The sequence below is a fragment of the Pteropus alecto genome, unplaced genomic scaffold, assembly GCF_000325575.1.
Source record: "Pteropus alecto unplaced genomic scaffold, ASM32557v1 scaffold125, whole genome shotgun sequence".
NCBI classification, from domain to species: Eukaryota; Metazoa; Chordata; class Mammalia; order Chiroptera; family Pteropodidae; genus Pteropus; species Pteropus alecto.
Window position 1 is genome coordinate 1,268,558 of NW_006436888.1, and position 17,204 is coordinate 1,285,761.

General features: G+C 58.0%; 1 protein-coding gene across 9 annotated transcripts in view; it reads right to left on the reverse strand.

Moving 5' to 3' along the window:
- Window positions 1–17,204, reverse strand: part of ARHGEF10L (Rho guanine nucleotide exchange factor 10 like) — a 131,436-nt gene that overhangs the window by 8,616 nt on the left and 105,616 nt on the right. For 5 of the 9 annotated variants that reach the window (XM_006914307.3, XM_015591402.2, XM_015591404.2 and 2 more), the window contains one exon: window positions 881–1,055. In XM_006914307.3, the coding sequence (XP_006914369.1) occupies window positions 881–1,055 (175 nt within the window). Of the gene's footprint in view, window positions 1–880; window positions 1,056–16,581; window positions 16,731–17,204 lie in introns of all 9 variants that reach the window. The other 4 variants (XM_015591399.2, XM_015591403.2, XM_015591396.2 and 1 more) reach the window with 1 other exon arrangement.

Sequence of the window (17,204 nt, forward strand, 5' to 3'; positions counted from 1 at the left end):
TGGACAAGACAGAGCCTCTTCGTTCTCCCGGACCAGCCACTGGTTGGTCTGGCTGTCTGGGGAAGCTACCCAAGCAGGGGGAAAAGGCAAGCTGATGCCTGCTGGCCCTGTGGGCTGCACTCAGGCTGGCTGGGCATAGGAAGGGGCCCTGAGCAAGTATATCTGCCCTCGCTCTCCCGGCACGGCACTCAGGGATCTGGGCGACGTCTGGGGCAGCGGATGGTAAGGGAGAACCTGGAGCCAATTCCACAGAGGCCTCAGGACAGATCAGGGGCAGGGGCAGGGGCAGGGTGTTAGGTGAACTCCGACTTTAATCCTCTCCACCACGTCTCACCAACAGCTACGCAGGAGGAAGCACAGACCCCAAAAGGTAGCCGCCCAAGCCCTTGAACCTCCCCCTGCCTCCAAACCCCAACCAACAAACTAGAGGGACAGATGCTTTTCTTAGAAAAATCTCTAAGGAAAGAGCCTCTTGGTCAGCCTTCTCCCTCAGCTTCACCTCATCCTGAAGGTGCTTTGATGCAGAACTGGGTTTCTGGGCAACCTGAAGCATGGCACGTACAGACAGGCCAGGGTTCCTGCACAGAGTGACTTTCTAGTAGCCGCTTGACCTGGGAGAGTCCTCTGAGCTCAGAGAGGGAGCACGCAATGACAGTAAGAAAGGCTTTAAAATGACAGGCCTGGGTTCAAATTCCGACCCTGCCACTTTCTCTCCTAGAGACCCAGTTTTCGAGGCTGACCTACGGCCTCCATGAAGGTTAATGAGCTGGGTCAGCCAAGACACATCTCTGCCTGGCTGTGGAAGGTGCTCCGTGAATGTCAGCTCCCTCCCCTCACAGGCCCAGGACAGCCGGGCACTGTGCCCCCATGGAAGCCTCACCTGGCAGGAGGAAGGTGGTCCTGGTGGCGATGTTGATCTCCTGCAGATGCTCCAGCGTCTCCGTGTGGAAGAGGCGGATAGAGGAGCCAGAGGAGAAGGCCATCCAGACGCCACTGCCCGCCTTCACCATGTGCGTCACGCTCACAGCCTCATCCTGGTGCGCCTCGAAGCTTTGCTGCGGCACAGACAAAGGGGTGTTGGTGCTGGGCCGGGACTGCCAGCCGAGCTTCTGGGGGGCCAAGCTAATCTGGCCCCCGCCTGGACCAGAGTCAGGGCTGGAAGGGAACCTCAGAAGCCCAGCAGTGGGCTGTTGGTATTTGTTTAGCTGGCAGAGGCACCCTGGTGTGTCGTGTCTGCCGAGTCCCACGGTGTAAACACGCTAATACGGCCAATCTCCAGCTCCCCACACGACATCACTGAATGAGGCGCAGGGCAAGATTCACCCGCACTTGGCTCTTGGGAGTTGACGGGACTGGGTGCTAGCATGCCACCGTGACAAGAGGGGGAGACGGAGCGGCAGCCAAGTGTTATCTAGAGCCGTGAAGGCAGCTCTGTGAAGGGAGGTGGGCGGCGTGAGCCACGTCCTCGTCTTCCGCAGCAGGAGGCCACACCTAATCCCCAAAACTGAGACATCGAGAACCAGCCGGGCGGACAAGTTCAAGTCATGAGGAAAGTGCCAGGTGGCTTAAAAACAGAACAGGGGAATATTTCCTCCCAGGAAGCAGGGCTTGGGGTGGAGAGTGGTGAGGGCCTTTGCATAAATCATTCCATGCTATTTGATTCTTTTCACAGGTGTCTGTAAAATTTTGATCTTTAAAAAACAAAACAAACTCTTTTTTTAAAGAGGAGAAACAGGCGGTCAGGCTTCCCACCCACTGAAGGAGAAAGTCCAGGCCCCAGCTCTGCCCCGACTCCCTGCATTCTAGGCCCGTCAAAGCCGGGGCCGAACTGTGCTCACGACACGCCCTGCTGCACGCCTGCACCCTCGCCATGACCTGTCTGCAACGTGCATCACCCGCTGCCTTCCTGGGAACGGCTTTCCAGCATCTGAAGACTCCCCTTCAGGGTGATGTCCCTTTTCCATGAGGCACCCCCAACCACCATTGTATCGGCCACTTCCTTCCGCATACCGTACCCCACTGTCCAGCCCAGTGACACCTACAGCACTCTGTGGCTTACTCTGCTGCCTCCTACCCTGGACTATAAACTCCTAGGACAGACAGTGAACCTCAGGCCCCTCAGTACCCGTTGGCTCAGCACAGGGACAGCGCACAGTGAAATTTGGTCCAAGAGAGGACGGATGGACAGTTGAATTCCATCTATGACATTCAGCTGTGACTCAGAGATAGACAACCCCAGAATGGCAGACCACAAACAGCTTGAATGCCCAGCCATCTAGGATGGTCAGGTAACTCGATGTACCCACGGAGTGGCCTGTCCCACATCCATTCAAAATCGGGTTGACAGAGAGTGCGCGATGAACATAAAAATGTGATTGTTATGGTAGTGAGTGCAAAAAGGAAAAACAGAGAAAAAAGGCAGCATCCGAAATGCGGGGAGGAGGAGGCACACGGGAGGAGAAACCTGAACGCTGAGAATTATGCCAGGGGCAGCACCTGGTCAGCTTCTTCCTCTCTGGTTTTCTGTTGTTTCCATTTTTTTCTATAAAGAGCACAGACACCCAAAGCTGCAGGAAGATGGTGGACAGAACATGTATTTGTTTCCAGACCTGCTGTTAAATCTGATTTCCTCAATAACTTCGCAGGCCTGGGCCTCAGTTTCCCCATTTGTAAGTGGAAGTTGTCATGAAAACTATAGGAACCTGGGTGAGGGGAAGCTCGGCACAGGCCCAGTCCCTAACACAATCTCATTCATCCGACAGATGTGATGCTTGAGCTCCTACTGTGTGCCTGGCACGGCTCTAGGTGCCGAGGAGACAGTGGTGAGCGAGAGAACCAAGGGGCCCACTCTCGGGGAGTACATGTCCCCAGTGCAGAGACGACTGAAACAAATAAACAGATAAAAATTACTCCAGATAATGATAACCACCACACAGAAAAAAGATGGGGAGCCATTAAGACTGGGTTCCCAGGGGAGTTCTAGAATGCAGCATTTAGGCAGAGATGTAAAAATGTGAAGGAATCAGCCCTGGAAGGATGGGGGTGGGGGGTAGGGGGGTGAACACTCCAGGGGGTGAACACTCCAGGCAGAGGGCACAGGAGGCGCAAAGGCCCTGGGGCAGGAATGTGCTTGTCTGTTTGAGAAACGGACAGGTGGCTGGTGTGGGGGAGCACTGCAGAAAGACAGAGGTGGGAAGATGGTGGGCGGGGCTGGATCACCCCAGGCTGCCTCGAGGTCTCTGGTGAAGAGTTCGAGGTCTCTGGTGAAGAGTTCGTCTGTAAGTGCTAGAGGGCTGAGCTATAAGCGACATGATCAGATGCACCTTTGAAAGAAGTTCGGTTTAACAGCGATGTAGCAGGAGGCTGGAATTCTGGGTCTCACACGGGCTTCCTGAGCGAGAAGGGGCATAAGGGGACTCTTTCTTTTGCCGTAGAGTCACTCCAGCCCGGACCTCAGCCCCAACTCCATCGTGGCTCAAATCACCAAGAGGTTTCCCACCAAGATAAAGAAGCTGGTGGGGGCGGGGGTGCGGGTGGGGGACCCTCCATGGGGAGCCAAGCCAGTGGACTCGGAGCTCACTCCCAGGAGGGCGAGACTGTGAGATGGCCAACAAAATTGCTTTTTCTGAGCTAGTCTCTGATGGCTAAGCTCTGCGGCCCAAGCGAGGGGAGGCCCACGGACTGGGGGATCAAGAAGGCAGAGGGTCCCCAGAAGAGGACAGAGGGTCCCCAGAGCGGGGGCAGGGAGAGAAGAGCGATGGCCAGCTTTCACAAGGCAGGGTTCACCACTCGTCCCTTCATGGGGGACCCCGAGAGCAGAGCTGCAGCTCCCTCGCAGACAAGGAGCTCGCCAAGGGCAGGGCCACATGGTCTCCATCAAAGTGGGGGCTCCCCAGGGGGGAGGAGGGTCACAGTCAGAGGGCAGGGGGCTATTTCCTCCCTCGGATTGGGAGCTAAGACTAGGGGCTCCCTGGGGTATCTCTGCTCCTCCTTCCTCAGCACGCCACCCCCGCCCCAGTGAAGGCCCAGGTGCTGGAGGCTCAGCCAGGAAGCCTCTGGGCTTTGGGGAAAGGCCAAGCCCCAGTGGCCTCCACAAAGCTGGGCCCAGGCCACGCAGTGTAAAAGGAGGGGCAGAATTTCCATATTTCTGGCCTTTCACCCCAGACCTGCTGCCCATAGCCCTGGAAGCGCTGGCTTCTAGTTCTCTTCTCTTGAGAGGCAAACACTTCCAGGGAACCCTGGCTGGGGGGTCACTGTCTTCCTGAACCAGCCTGCACTGCAGACAACTTTCCTGAGGGCCCGGACGCCGGCAGGACACCTGGAGGGGTCCTGCTGGGAAAGGCCTGGAGGAACCACCATCCCAGTCACAGGTGCGACACCGAGGCCCGACCCGCCTTCCCACAGCGCCCGTCGTCACTGATCAGATGGATGACCGGGCCGGATGGCAGGATGGAAGGGGCCTCTCCACGTGCCTTGTCTGCAGACTTTCCCAAAAGTGGCTCGTACATACATGTACACGGACACACAAACGCACGCACCAGCAGGAGGGCGGATGCGTGCTCGTACGTGTGCCGCGAGGCTCCTGCTCGGCTCTTGTAGAAAAGTGAGAAGCATTTCCTGCCTCTGAAAAAGCCAGACTGCGCTAAAACCAAGAGGCCTGGGGCCACGGAGAGCTGCACCTGAGTTTGCTGCCAGTCGGCCCTGCACGCTGCTGTCAGAATCTAATTAAAAGAGAAGTCAGCAGCAGAAAGCCAGGCTCATTTCTCCAGAGCCATAACGAGTCTGCCTCCAAGCCCAAAGGGCTTTGCACAAAGCCTGTGCGAACCCGCCAAGCCCAGTGGTAAGGCGAGTGGGGGACAGGGCAGGGGGACGTGTGAACGCATGAACGACAGCACAGCAGACCTGGCCCCTCACTCCTCGGTTCTCTTGGGTCTCCCCCGGACCCCCTCCCCATTCTAGGAGCCTGCTCAGGGGAGCCATGTCTCGGCAGCACTGGCTGGGCCTCCTGGGCACACAGGGCAGAAGTAAGTGACACCCTGGCATCATCGGTGCCTGAGGCGGGCTGAGGGAGCTGCACATAGCACCCCGGGTGGGGACAGGCAGCAGTGGGGCCCCCTGGGCCTCGGTGCACACTGGGCTCGGTGCTGACAAGCCATGCTGCTGTTTTGTTTCCCAAACTGGACGTTTTCTAACCCAGAGAGGCGCTCAGAATTAATTGCCAGGGGAGGCCGTCAGCTCACCCAGCTCTCCTTTCCTCCCAGCCTGGCACCCGAACCCAGGCCCTGGCTTCCAATTTCTCACCTCTGGGCCTCTCCTCTAATCCCTGGCTGGTCTTGGGGGCCCAGGAGAGGGGAGCCCAGGAGAGGCCTCTATCCCGCTTGTCCCCCAGGGAGGCCCACCTGCCGCCAGCCGTCATGTGCCTCCTCTGGGCTCCAGAAGGCCAGAGTTTCCTGCCCACTCAGCCCCTATCGGCAGACGTGGCTATTCACCAGCTGCTTGCCCCGCACCACGAACGGCTGTTAGGATGAAATTCTGGGCCAGAGGCTGCAAACTATGGCCCTCGGCCTGCACCAGCCTGCTGGCTGTTTGGGTGAGTTAGGTTTTATTGGAACATGATTATACCCACATAGAAAAAAATCCATTCAAGTAGCTTGGGAATTCAGTGCTCTTGACTAGACGCCCTTGGCCCTTGTTTAAGGACGAATCGATCTGCAAAGAAATCCTGAACTTGGTAGGCTGGCGGGGCGGTGGGGGGCGTGGGGGGCGAGGGGCGGGAATAGGCACAGAGATTCTGAAACTACGTGGAGTGACTGAAGTTCCCTGGCGTTATTACTGGGAACCACGGATTTCACAGCGAGAAACGAGTCAAGAGTGGAGTGAGAGAAAGTCGGGGTGGAACTCGACGATCTCAGTACAAACTTCAGATTTTTTCCTGGCTCTGTCCACTGGAAGGCTCTGCAAGCAATGGCATCCCAGCGGCAGTGAGCACCCCAGTTCTTGCTTTAAACATACCACTCAGCACGAAAGGGAACCAGCCAGGGCGCCCTGGAGAAATGGTTGATTAGGGCAGAGAGCAGCCGCTGAGCCTAGAACTTCCCCCGATGCTGAGAATCAGGGAAGTGCTCCAAGAGCAACGGGGATGGTCCAGAAGCCCGGGAGCCAGCAACAAAAATAACAGTGAGAGTCCTAGGCTATCACACACCGGACTTTCAAAAGAACCTATGAATTTGTAGTGGTAGTAAAAGGGAGTGGAAGGGAGGAGAACGTCTCTTTAAATAGAGTTTGGGATGAAAGTTTCCTGAGGAACAGGAGATTCACGAAGTCTCCAAGAATCACCTGCAGGTGACCCAGTAATTGCAAAGAGAATCGGTACCTTTATGATGGGGAGACCTGGTGGACTCCCCTTAACCCAGTGATCGGGGATGGGGCCAGCCTACATGTCCCTCCTCCTGGGGTGATGCAGTGGGAAATCTGGCCATACACTCAAATCTCATTGGGAAGAAAGAATTGGGCAATTCCAGATTGTGGGGCCTCTTAGAAGACACTGGCTTGGTCGCCTCAAAATAGTCAATATCATGGACACACACACCACACGCACGCAAACACACACACGCACGCACGCAGAGCAGAGGGATTATTCTAGATCAAAGGAAGACTAAAGAGACATGACAACCAAATGCAACATGCAGTCCCAGCTGGATCTTGGACAGGGCTGGGGGAGAAGCTATGAAAGATATTTTGGGAGCAACTGGGAAAATGTGCATATGGACAGTACACTGATGTTAGATTTCTGGATGTGATAAATGCTACTGAAATTATGCAAGAGAGCCATGCTGAAGTATTTGGGTATAATAAGGAATGATGTCTATAACTGACTTTTAAATGGTTTAACCAAAAAAGGGGTATCAGTGTATACATAACATGGGGGTGGGGGGAGGGTGGGAATTATGGCAAAATATTAATAATAGGTTTACTAATTGAAGAACATATATATGTTCATTGCACTATTCTTTCAACTTTCCCATAGTTTAAAATTTTTTTTTTTAAATAAAAAGTCGTGGGTAAAAGGGAAAGTTATTTAAAAAAATAAATAAAAGCCGGCAGCTGGAGGGGAGGGCCCGGTCTGCCTCCTGGCTCCCAGTTCACCTCTGTCCAGGTACCTGGGCCTCCTCTCTCATCTGTCAATGGGGAGAGAAGGAGAATCGGCCTTATGTGATGCTGAGAGGCTCAAGGGACGGTCCCACACACCGTGCGTGCTCCGGGCACGCTGGCTGCAGCCCGGAGCTGGTCGGGGGAGCTGGGAAGAAATCGAGTGTCCTGCACCCGCTCATGGCGCCCTGTCCCCTTCACGCTCTCCTGACAGCCTCTCGGCAGCCCCGCTGCAGGCGCCTGCACGGAGGGTTTCAGGTGCGTGACACTGCCCCGAATGGTGCTGACACAGCTTCACCGCGTCGTTCAGTATCTGTGTGCCTCCAGGTGACGCTTCTGCGCTTGGTTTCTATAAATTCCCAGGGTGAGCAGCTCAGAACTCAAAGTCGTTAGAGCTGAGCTGACACCAAGGAGCCAGGAAGGAACGTGGGTGCTTCCTCCCGGGGGCCGCGGGCCGCCGAGGCATTGGCAGGAGGCTGGCAGAGCTACGGCCTGCTGGGCGTCTACTGTGTGCCAGGACTTTCCCAGGCCGCAGAATTCCATCCTCATAGAGACTATTATGAAAGAGAAACACACCCAGAAAGGGGACTCGGCGAGCCCGGGTGACCCGCTGGGGAGGGGCCGAGCTAGGCGTGGGCCTGACCCGCGGACTCGAAGCTCAGTGCTCTCTCCCAGGCTGAGCGCCATGGCAGGGCGGGGGTGTGATGGGGGCTCTGCCTCCCAGCCTGGTTCCATCACCATGATGAGCTGGCCTGGGGGCATCGTCATGGGACCAGAGATCAGCCACAGAACGCCCGCCAGCAGCTCGCCAACTCCACCTCAGCTTAACACCCCAGCACCACCATCCCGTCCCCGCCTAACAGGACTCCAAAGCTCCCAGCGATCAGCAGACAGGCTGGGGACGGAGCCCACGGGTCACACTCTGGCTGCCTCACTGGGCAGGCAAGACAGTTCATGTTTTAAAAGCAATTAGCGCAACGACTCCCTTCCCTTTCTTTATCTGTCTCATTCTTATCAACATTTCACAGCTGAGGAAACAAACCGAGAGGCTGAATTGGACTCGCAAAGTCACAGAGCTTAGGAAATGAAGGGAAAACCAGGATTCCAGGGTAGGGTGACCGACCCGTCCCAGTATGCCCAGGCAGGCCCCAGTCGTAGCACGGGAAGTCCGACTCCTCGTCCTGGGCAAACCGGGACGACCGGTCACCCTATGGGGACTCCGAACACCACACCACTTGCCGAGACACGTACAGGCACCGTCGTGTGCACCCCATCCGATGCCCGGACGCGCTGCCTTCAGAATCTGACCCAGTCAAGGCCCAGGGACCGCGTGCCGGAAGCAGATCCGTCCTTCCTGATGCGTTTCAGACGGACGCATGCACCTCCGCCTCCGACCAGCCAGTCAGCGTCCCCACTGTAAAGTGGGGGTCGGATCATTTCTGACTAACGAGACTCCATGGGGCGCTGGGCTCTTCTAGCTCAGGCCCACGACGGGGACCCAGAAGAGAAGGAGGTATAGAAATTCCTTTCAGCAGCAAGACCTACGGCCAGTCCCAAACTTTTAACAACCCATTTTGGAACTGATTGTGTAAAATTTGGTGTCTTTGGTGCATTTTTCTAGAAAGATGGCCAACTGTTTTTAACAATATCTCAAGAGTCTGTAAACCACCCTTGCCTCGTGCTCTGAAAATTAAAATTTCCTCCACTAAAGCCTACTTGTCACGAAGCACATAAGAAAGTGGGCACAGAGGTTGAGGTTGATCCTTTTGCCACACAACCACGCCCAGATCAAGGCACAGAAAGTGCCGCTATCCTGCTGTGGCCACACCGGACATTTCGCCTTAAAAAACAAACAACTGAAATGCTCTGGCACATCCGGCCACTCCGGAGGAAGTAGAAAACAAACAGCATCACAAAGCACGGGCCATTGATATTCTCCTCGTTAGCACTATTCAGTTTCTTTTTGTTTTCTTCAATTGTGCAAACCGGCTTAGCATTTCCTCTCCATGGACAGACACCTGAGGAGGGAGCCCAGGCTGTCCACCACCGGGCCACCAAGCGCCTTCGCATGATCTCGTCCTAGCAGCTGCTCCAGCCTTGCCCTGTACACGCAGGTGCCCGGGCTGAGCCAGGGGTCTGCCTGGTGCCCACCCCTGGCCCAGCCACCACAGGGACCCCAGCGAAGGCTGAGCAGCAGAGACAAGGACGTGCATCTCCAGTCACTGCAGCACAGCCCGCCTCACGGAGTCCCTGCAGCCCCCATGAGAAGGTGGGACCCCTGAGCCTCCGGTCAGAAGATGAAACGAGGCTCAGTGTGGGAGTGACCTGTCCTGGACATAGCAGGCCAAGCTCGGTGTGCCTGGCTCACCTTCTGCATGATGCTCGCTCCAGCCTGAGCTTATCCTGTCATCTGTTTCCTGCTTGGAAGAGGCAGTGAGGCCATGGGCTCAGGGCCAGACAGTCAGGGTTCGAGACCCAGCTCCACCACTTCCTGCCTCAGTTTTCCCAACTATAAAAGGAGGATAATAAGATAACTACCACATAGGGCTGCTGTGAACATTACATGAGTTGCCGCTTGTCAAGCACTTGGAACAGCCTCTGAGACTAGTGAGTTTCAATAAGGGTTAACTCACTGGGTCGGGGTGGGTGGTTCCTGCCAACCCCGTATCACCCACCACCACCACACCCACGCCAGAGGGGCAGGCGCATGAGGGCGGGGCCACTGCTAGAGCCCAGTGCCCAGTGCAGGGACTGACGTGCTGGTCAGTGCCCACCCCAGGCACAGCCCGGACAGTTCCGAACAAGGTCAAGTGTGCTTTGACCTGGACAGATCCCCAGTCCAGGCCGGCCTCAGAAAAGGATTCCAGGCGCCCGCTGTGGCTGCTCTGCTCTCTCTCTCTGCTCCCAGCTCCAAGGGATGGACCATGTTGCACCTGTGGGTCCTGCCAGAGTGAGGGTAAGTGGTGCACACAGGGGGACCTCATCCGGCCCTCTGCCACCCCTAATTCCCCGTGGCCAGGGACCCCTAATCCCCCATGGCCAGAGCGATAGAGGAGAGCTGGCTGGGCCAAGGCGGGGGCCTCACCCTCCCGCTCAGAGTGTAAGTGAGAAGGGCCGCGAAGTCTCTGTCTCAGCTCAGCTCTGTGTTCAGATCTACTCTCAAGACTGCTGGGGAGACATGGCAGCCATGCAAAGTTAGGCCGTGACCGAGACAAAGCAGGGCCAGCCAGAGGGCATGGGGGCTGGGGAGGGGGCACGGGGGACCACAAGGAGAGGGGATTGGTTCCAGGCTTGACCCAGACGCCCAGCGCCCAACTGGATGCTGTCGACAAGACTCCAGCTATAGTCAGGGACTATATGATATTAATACAATCGACTCATTTCCCCCCGCACACGTGCATACACGTGTTCTCACACCTGTGCGTCCGCTTACACTGTTCAGGAGCCCTTCCCACCCGTCCCACCTCACTGAACCTGCCCAGGAAGCCTGGTCCATCACCTGGCCCATCACCTGGCCACACTCACTCCACTCCTAGGCTCAGGGGCAGGTGCGTCTATCCCACAGCTGAGCACGTGTGCAGGGATAAGGCTCCCACATCCAGTGCCTGCTCTGAGCCGGCCTGGATCTCTGCCGGCCGCTGGTCTCATCTCGGCACCCATACCACAAAGCTCCCTTCTCTCCCCAGATATTCTGCAGGAGCCAACGCCCAGTCCTTTGCCTCTGGTCATCAGAGCCCAGTGGCCATGTGAGTGTCACGGGCAAGGGGGCCGGGGTAGCCAGGAGTCCTGGGTGGCTCAAAGCCCAGGCAGAAGGGAAGAACTGGTGGGGGGGGGGCGGGTAGGATCATGGAGGGGGCTCAACACCAGCACTCGCACCCTAGAAAAATACAGAGGACACAAGACATTGTCCTTGCTCACAGATATTTGCAACCCTGCGGGAGGATGCAGACTTAGTACTGGACACAAGAAAGATCTGAGCTCCCCGGTGAGGACAGAGGGGGCCTGGAACCCTGTGCTTGGCCATCCCCAGCCCCACGGACGTGCCCGGAGACACCCCCTCACGACCCCAGCACCTGGAGCGAAGTTGGCAAACCCAGCCCCGAATCCCCCGATGCTGCCCCGTGGGAATCCCTGAGCCCATCCCCGCCCCCACCCTTCCCAGGCTTTCTGAGAGGAAGTCGTTCTGAACGTCGAACCTCAGTTCTCCCTGCTGCTGGGAATCGCTCACCCTTCTGGAACCTGCTACGGTCGGAGCCTCCGGGGAAGTCTCCACAACCTTTAGAAAACCAATTTCTCATTTCACCTGCCAACTCGTAATGTGAAAAAAAGGACAGGATGACAACAATAACAGTGGCCCGCAAAACAAAATTACGGCAAAACTGCTGAACTGAGATGACTCCATGGAGGGACGTGACCGCAACCCACAGGCTCAGGGGGCCCCAGCACGGGGCCCCGGCTTCGCGGCTCCCCGAACCCGAGGACTTGGTGAATGTTTCAGCCCTCACGCCAATTTGCATACCATTACCCAAGAAGCCCTGCGCCTGGATTTTGCTTTTTGCAAATTCTCACCCGTTTCGTGTCATAAATAAGATAGGAGACAGAAAACTAATACAGCCCAGTGATGCATTATTCATGCCGCGTCACACTGTTATGATAGATTTACAACAGCTAATATATGCAAACTAAGTTTGGGCACTAAACGTGAAAATTAAGGGTGGGGAAGGTGGGTGTGCATGGGGATGGGCAGGGGGAAATCTGAAGGCCACCGGTGTCCAAGAACCCAAGAGGTTTCTCATCTGGTACGCTCAGTGATGGACGGCGTCAGGGCCGGCCCCGGAGGCCAGCGTCCGGGACCAGGGGGCGGCGGCTGCCGGCATCACCAGCTTTGGGAAGCTCTTCACGTGCTTGGCGCCGAGCTCGGAAGCCCGTCAAAATCAAGGCCTGGGTCAGCTGTTCTGCGGGCGCCCTACCCATATCTCCCTTCCACAGTTAGTGGGCCCACCACAGATGGAGCCCAGTTCCCTAAGGGAAAAGCCATCCGTCCTTCAGGGCCCTTCCCTGAGCACCAACTGCGTGTCGGCCGGGTCTCGGCACCAGCAGGAAGTGGGCACAGTGGGAGCCAAGCAGGCGTGTCCTGCCCCGCAGACAGTTAATCTGATAACCGTCCCCGAGACATCAACACGCAGCTGCGACCAGGGCTATGAGAACGGCCTGTGCCGCAGCAGCGGGTCCCAGGGTTGTGACCCAGGCCGTGTGTGTCGGGAGAGGCGGGGAGTCCAGACAGGCTTCTCCGAGGGTGGGGCAGCCGGGGTCTAATGCAAGACGGTTGCCCCGATTAGCCCACAGGTGGGAGCCAGGCCCGGGGCCCAGACAGGGCACGATTTGCCCTGCGTTCCGGCACTTTCCAGGGGGGGCAGCGAGACTCACCCCCTGCTTCTGCAGCTGTACCAATGAGGCTCTGGGGAACAGGGGTTGCCATGGAAACAACTCAAGGCTGGCTGCAGTGGGGGCAGGTCAGGGTGGGACCTCTGTGTGACACACCCACATATGTCCCACCTGCCCAAATCACTCTGCCACCATTGAGCAGGACCCAGCCATCCCAGTTGCAAGACCCTCAGCCCAGCCCTTTACCCAAATTCCTTCCCGTCATCTGGGGGTGTGACCTCTGCCCCGCTTCTTGGAAGGCAGTCCCTCCTAGACACCCCTAGCTGGCCCAGGTGCCCTGCCCAGATTTTCACCTGTCTGCCTAGAGAGAACAGGTACAACCTCGTGGCACAACCCCACCAGCCCCACCTGGGTGCCTGCCCTACAGAGGAAGGGCATCCACCAACGCTGGCTGAGGGGCAGTGCTGGGCTCAGCCCTGGGACATGCCAGCAAGCAAGACAGACCGGGCCCTGTTTTCGCCTGTTTACAGCCCAGTGGGTGCCAACAGATAACAGCCCAGGAGGTAATTTCTGAACATGACCAGTGCTCTGATGACAATAAAGGCAGGGGGTGTGTCAAGACTAGAACCGGAAGCAAAGGTGACTCTGATGGAGCTGTCAGAGCAGGTGCCACTGAGGGGGCAGCTGAGCTGAGACCTGAGCGATGGAAAGGAGCTACCCACGGGAAGCTGTGGGAATGGTGTTCCAAGCAGGGGAACAGCAGAGGCACAAGTCTGCTGGTGGAGAGGAGCTTGGCACATTCAGAGACCAACGAAGGGGCCAGCGTTGCTGGGGAGCGGAGGCCACAGACCACAGGTCAAAGGCCTGCCTTCCGGTCCACTTCCCCATCTATAAGGGCCCACTGATCTCTCTGCAGCAACGTGAGACTCCAATCACGTGAAGCACACTCGCGGCCCAGCCCAGCCTCCACAACTGCCTGCCCCCCACAAGCAGGGGCGACGGAGACCCCAGCCCACGCGATGTCAGAGAACAGACCTGCCTGGCATGCAGACCTCCCCCACTCGGCAGAGCGTACCTCACACGCCACAGGCCTCCCATCGACCTGTCCCCAATATGTTTTTTTTTTAAATTAAGATGCAACAATCATCCCACAGCTGGTTTTCCCCTCCAGCGATCGGTTAAAATGAACTCCAGAAGACTGGATTAGACTTTGAAGGTGGCGATCTAGATAATGAACACGGAGGATGCGGTGTTGACACAGGCCCTGGCGAGCTACATTATTATTTAACAGCCTCGCTGCTGCCTCCGCTGGGATCAAGGAGCTGAACAAGCAGTTGGTGGGCCAGCGTCAAACCCAGAGACAGACTGCAGGCTCTGGCTCTAAGGGGAACAGGCTCGGCAAGGTCAGGGGTGGCTGGCAGGGGCCAAGCGGGCCTAATGGAGACAGCCCAGGGTGAGCCTGGCTCGAAGGCCCCTCCCTGGGGAGCTATGCACCCCAGCCAACGTCCCACGCCCCAGGCTGTCTCTGGCCGGGGCTTTGTCTGTGGAGCTCTCTCTACCGAAGCATCTTCCCCACTCCCTCTTCCCTCGGCCGTCAGTGCCCAGCCTCACTCAAGGATGCTGCCCTCCCAGCACCTCCCCTGTCCCTGTCCCTCCTCCAGCTGGGTCTGGCTAGCTGACATGCTTTGGCCTTCCCTGAGTTCCCACCGAGCCTGGGCGTGCCCCCACCGCCAGGGGTGGCTGACACTGGCCGACGCTGGCCATTCTGGGTCTGCTCCCACACTGGACTTTAAGCTCTCGAGCTGCCGAGATCAGGTCTTTCTCGTGTCCACCCCTCCAGCATCCTACACGAGGACCTGGACACCGGATGCCACGTGTCCGCATACAAGTCTTCGCTCAGTGTGCCTGCCATGTGAGCTACGTGAGCTAGACAGACACCGGGGAAACGACGTGAACAGGGAGCCATGCTAAGCCCAGACGACGCTGATGGAAAACACAGGTATGTGAACAGATAAGAGTCCCCAAGAGTCACATGGGACAGGACAGAGCCTGCGGGGCACAACGCGGCCCAAAGGAGACAGCCTTCCGCCCACCCAGGCCGCCGACATCAAGGTTAAGAGCAGTCTCAGCTCTTGGATGCCTGTGCTCGGATCCCAACCTGGCCTCCTCCTAGCTGTGTGACCTCGGGTAAGTCACTTAGCCTCTCTGGGCCTCCGTTTCCTCCCCTGTAAAGTGGGGATGATAATAGTACTCATTTCACAGGGCGATTGGAGGATTAATCCATGCAAAGTACTGAAACTCATACCTGCTCAACACTAAGTACCCAACATATGTTGGTTACCATCACTTCCCGGGGATGGGAGGAACCAGGGAAGGCTCCCTGGAGTTGACACAGTCTCTAGATTAACCTCACATCTTCTCATTTGGGCCAGAGCCACACTAGCCACATCCGTGGCCAACAGCACCCTCCGCCCGGCTTAGAGCACTAAGCAGCTCTAAGCATCTCGGATCCGCAGAGGGGTTTTCTGGAGCCTGGGGGAGGACTTGCTAGAAGGCGGCGCATGCTGCTGCCGAGGGGGCATGTCGGCCCTTGCCCGCAGGTGCTGGGTCCTAAGCTCACGGTCAGGGACCACCGCGGCCCGGACAGCAGCCCCGTCTCCAGGCTGATCCTCGGGCCTGGCTGGCCATGCAGGGCACCAGGACAGGACAAGCGTGGAGTGGCCATGCAGGCCGGTGGTCATCAGCAGCAGCCGTTTCTGGAGCCCGGCGCGAGGGCAGGCGGCTTCCTCTCTATGCCAAGCGGCAGCGGAGCGCAGCTTTATTAAGTATGCATGGCGATCACGTCGTCACAGCGCCTGGGGTGCCCGGAAGGCGAGCTGCCCACACAAACTTTTCAGTCTCCCTGGCTGCAGCACAGGCACGTGCTTCCCCGTTCCCGCGGTGGGGCCTCCCCTTCCTCCACCTGCCTCCCCGCTCCCAGAGCTCCCCTGACACCCTCCACGCTGTGCAAAGCAGGTGAAAGGCCCTATCGATCCTCTTTGTAAGAGCAGCTGGTCCAGAACTAATCTTAAATCATCGCGGCCTCTCGCTGGAGCGCGGTGGCCACTCAGCCCCAGGGACGGTCACGGTCAGGCCAGAGCTGAGGTGCGGGGCCCAGGCAGGGCTGCACGGCGGCTGGCGAGGGGCAGAACCGGAGGAGAGCTGGGCCGGCCAGGCCCCTGCCATCCGCCCCATCCACGTGTCTCCCACGCCTAGGACGGCTATTGGCAGGAATACAATGTGGACACACGCCCCACGCCCACTGACACCGACTCTGAGGAAGCAACTTGGTTTTCCAAATAAACCGCATATCCAGACAGCAACGGGATCTAAGTTAGGCAGATAATTACAATGATAACTAACGCGCACCAAACACTTACTTCACGTCAGTCCTTTTGCATAAACACTTTCGTTCACTGCTCTAGGTAGCTCTACACAGTGCTATCATCACCCCACTTTACAGATGAAGTGAGGCGGGGTGGGTAATGCTGGCAGCCAGTGGCAGTGTGCACCCAGGCTGAGCCAGAAACAAGCCCCTGGGACCAGGCCCTCGTCCTAGGGGCCAAGGCATGGGCAGTGCTCGCCACAGGGCAAGGCAGAACCCAGCAGCCTCCACCTCCATGCTGTTTAAAGAGCCCAGCCTCCAGGACCGCTGTGTCCCCACTGGCCATCTCCTCGACACAGCTGTGTCCGAGATGCCAGTGCGAGGGCATGGACCCCAGCTCCACCTCCACGGGCAGCAACGGACACAGCCAGGGTGCGGCTCACAGCCTGGTGCAGTCTGGACCCTTCCCCTCATGGCAGCCCCGGGGATGTGTGTGGGGGCAGAGAGGTGGGGGCAGAGGGCTGGGCCCAGTGGGGATCGTGGGTCCCCTCTGCTTCCTGACAAACTCTGACTGCTCCCTGAGACACACATGAGAGCAGAGAGCAGTGCCAGGTAGAGGGTAAGAAGAGTCAGCAAGGGGTGCCCGGCCGAGGACCCCACAAGCCACCAGGAAAGGCCAGTACCTGAGTCTGCAAGCTGGTGGCATCCATGACGGTGACCCGGGGCCCACAGCTGGCCCACACAGTGTCCTCCAGGCTCAGCAGGGTGCGGATGGGCCCTGGCCCCACAGTCAGGCACATGGGTGGGCTCTCCAGGTCCCAGGGGACATCTCCTGGAGAGAAAGAGGGAGAGCAGGTCAGGGCCCAGGGCTCCTCGACCCTCGGGACCCACAGCCCGCAGTGGGGGCCCAGCCAGGCTCCATGAGACCCTCTGGCCATTTCTGTGGCCCCCCTCCCTCCTCCCAGGGGGATGGTGGCTGTTCCCAGCTGCCTTCATCTGTGTCCCACCCCTACGACGGAATGAACCAGAGGACCTGGCCTGGCACTGAGCAAGGCTCTCACCTGCCTGCCCAGCGATGCGGGCTCACCTCAGGACAGGCCGAGAGCAGTGTTCACTGAGACTGGTTTTTCTCTCGAGCCACACAGAACCCCAGTGGCTGCCCTGTCCTGCCGGGGTGCCAGGTGGGAAATGAGGTTGAGGAGGAAGTGGGGGCACACCTCGGAAAGACAGGCAGGAGCAGCTGGGCCTGGGAGGCAGGACGGAGCCTGCCGCTGGCCTGCCAGTGCCAGCCACCCCCCCAACCCCT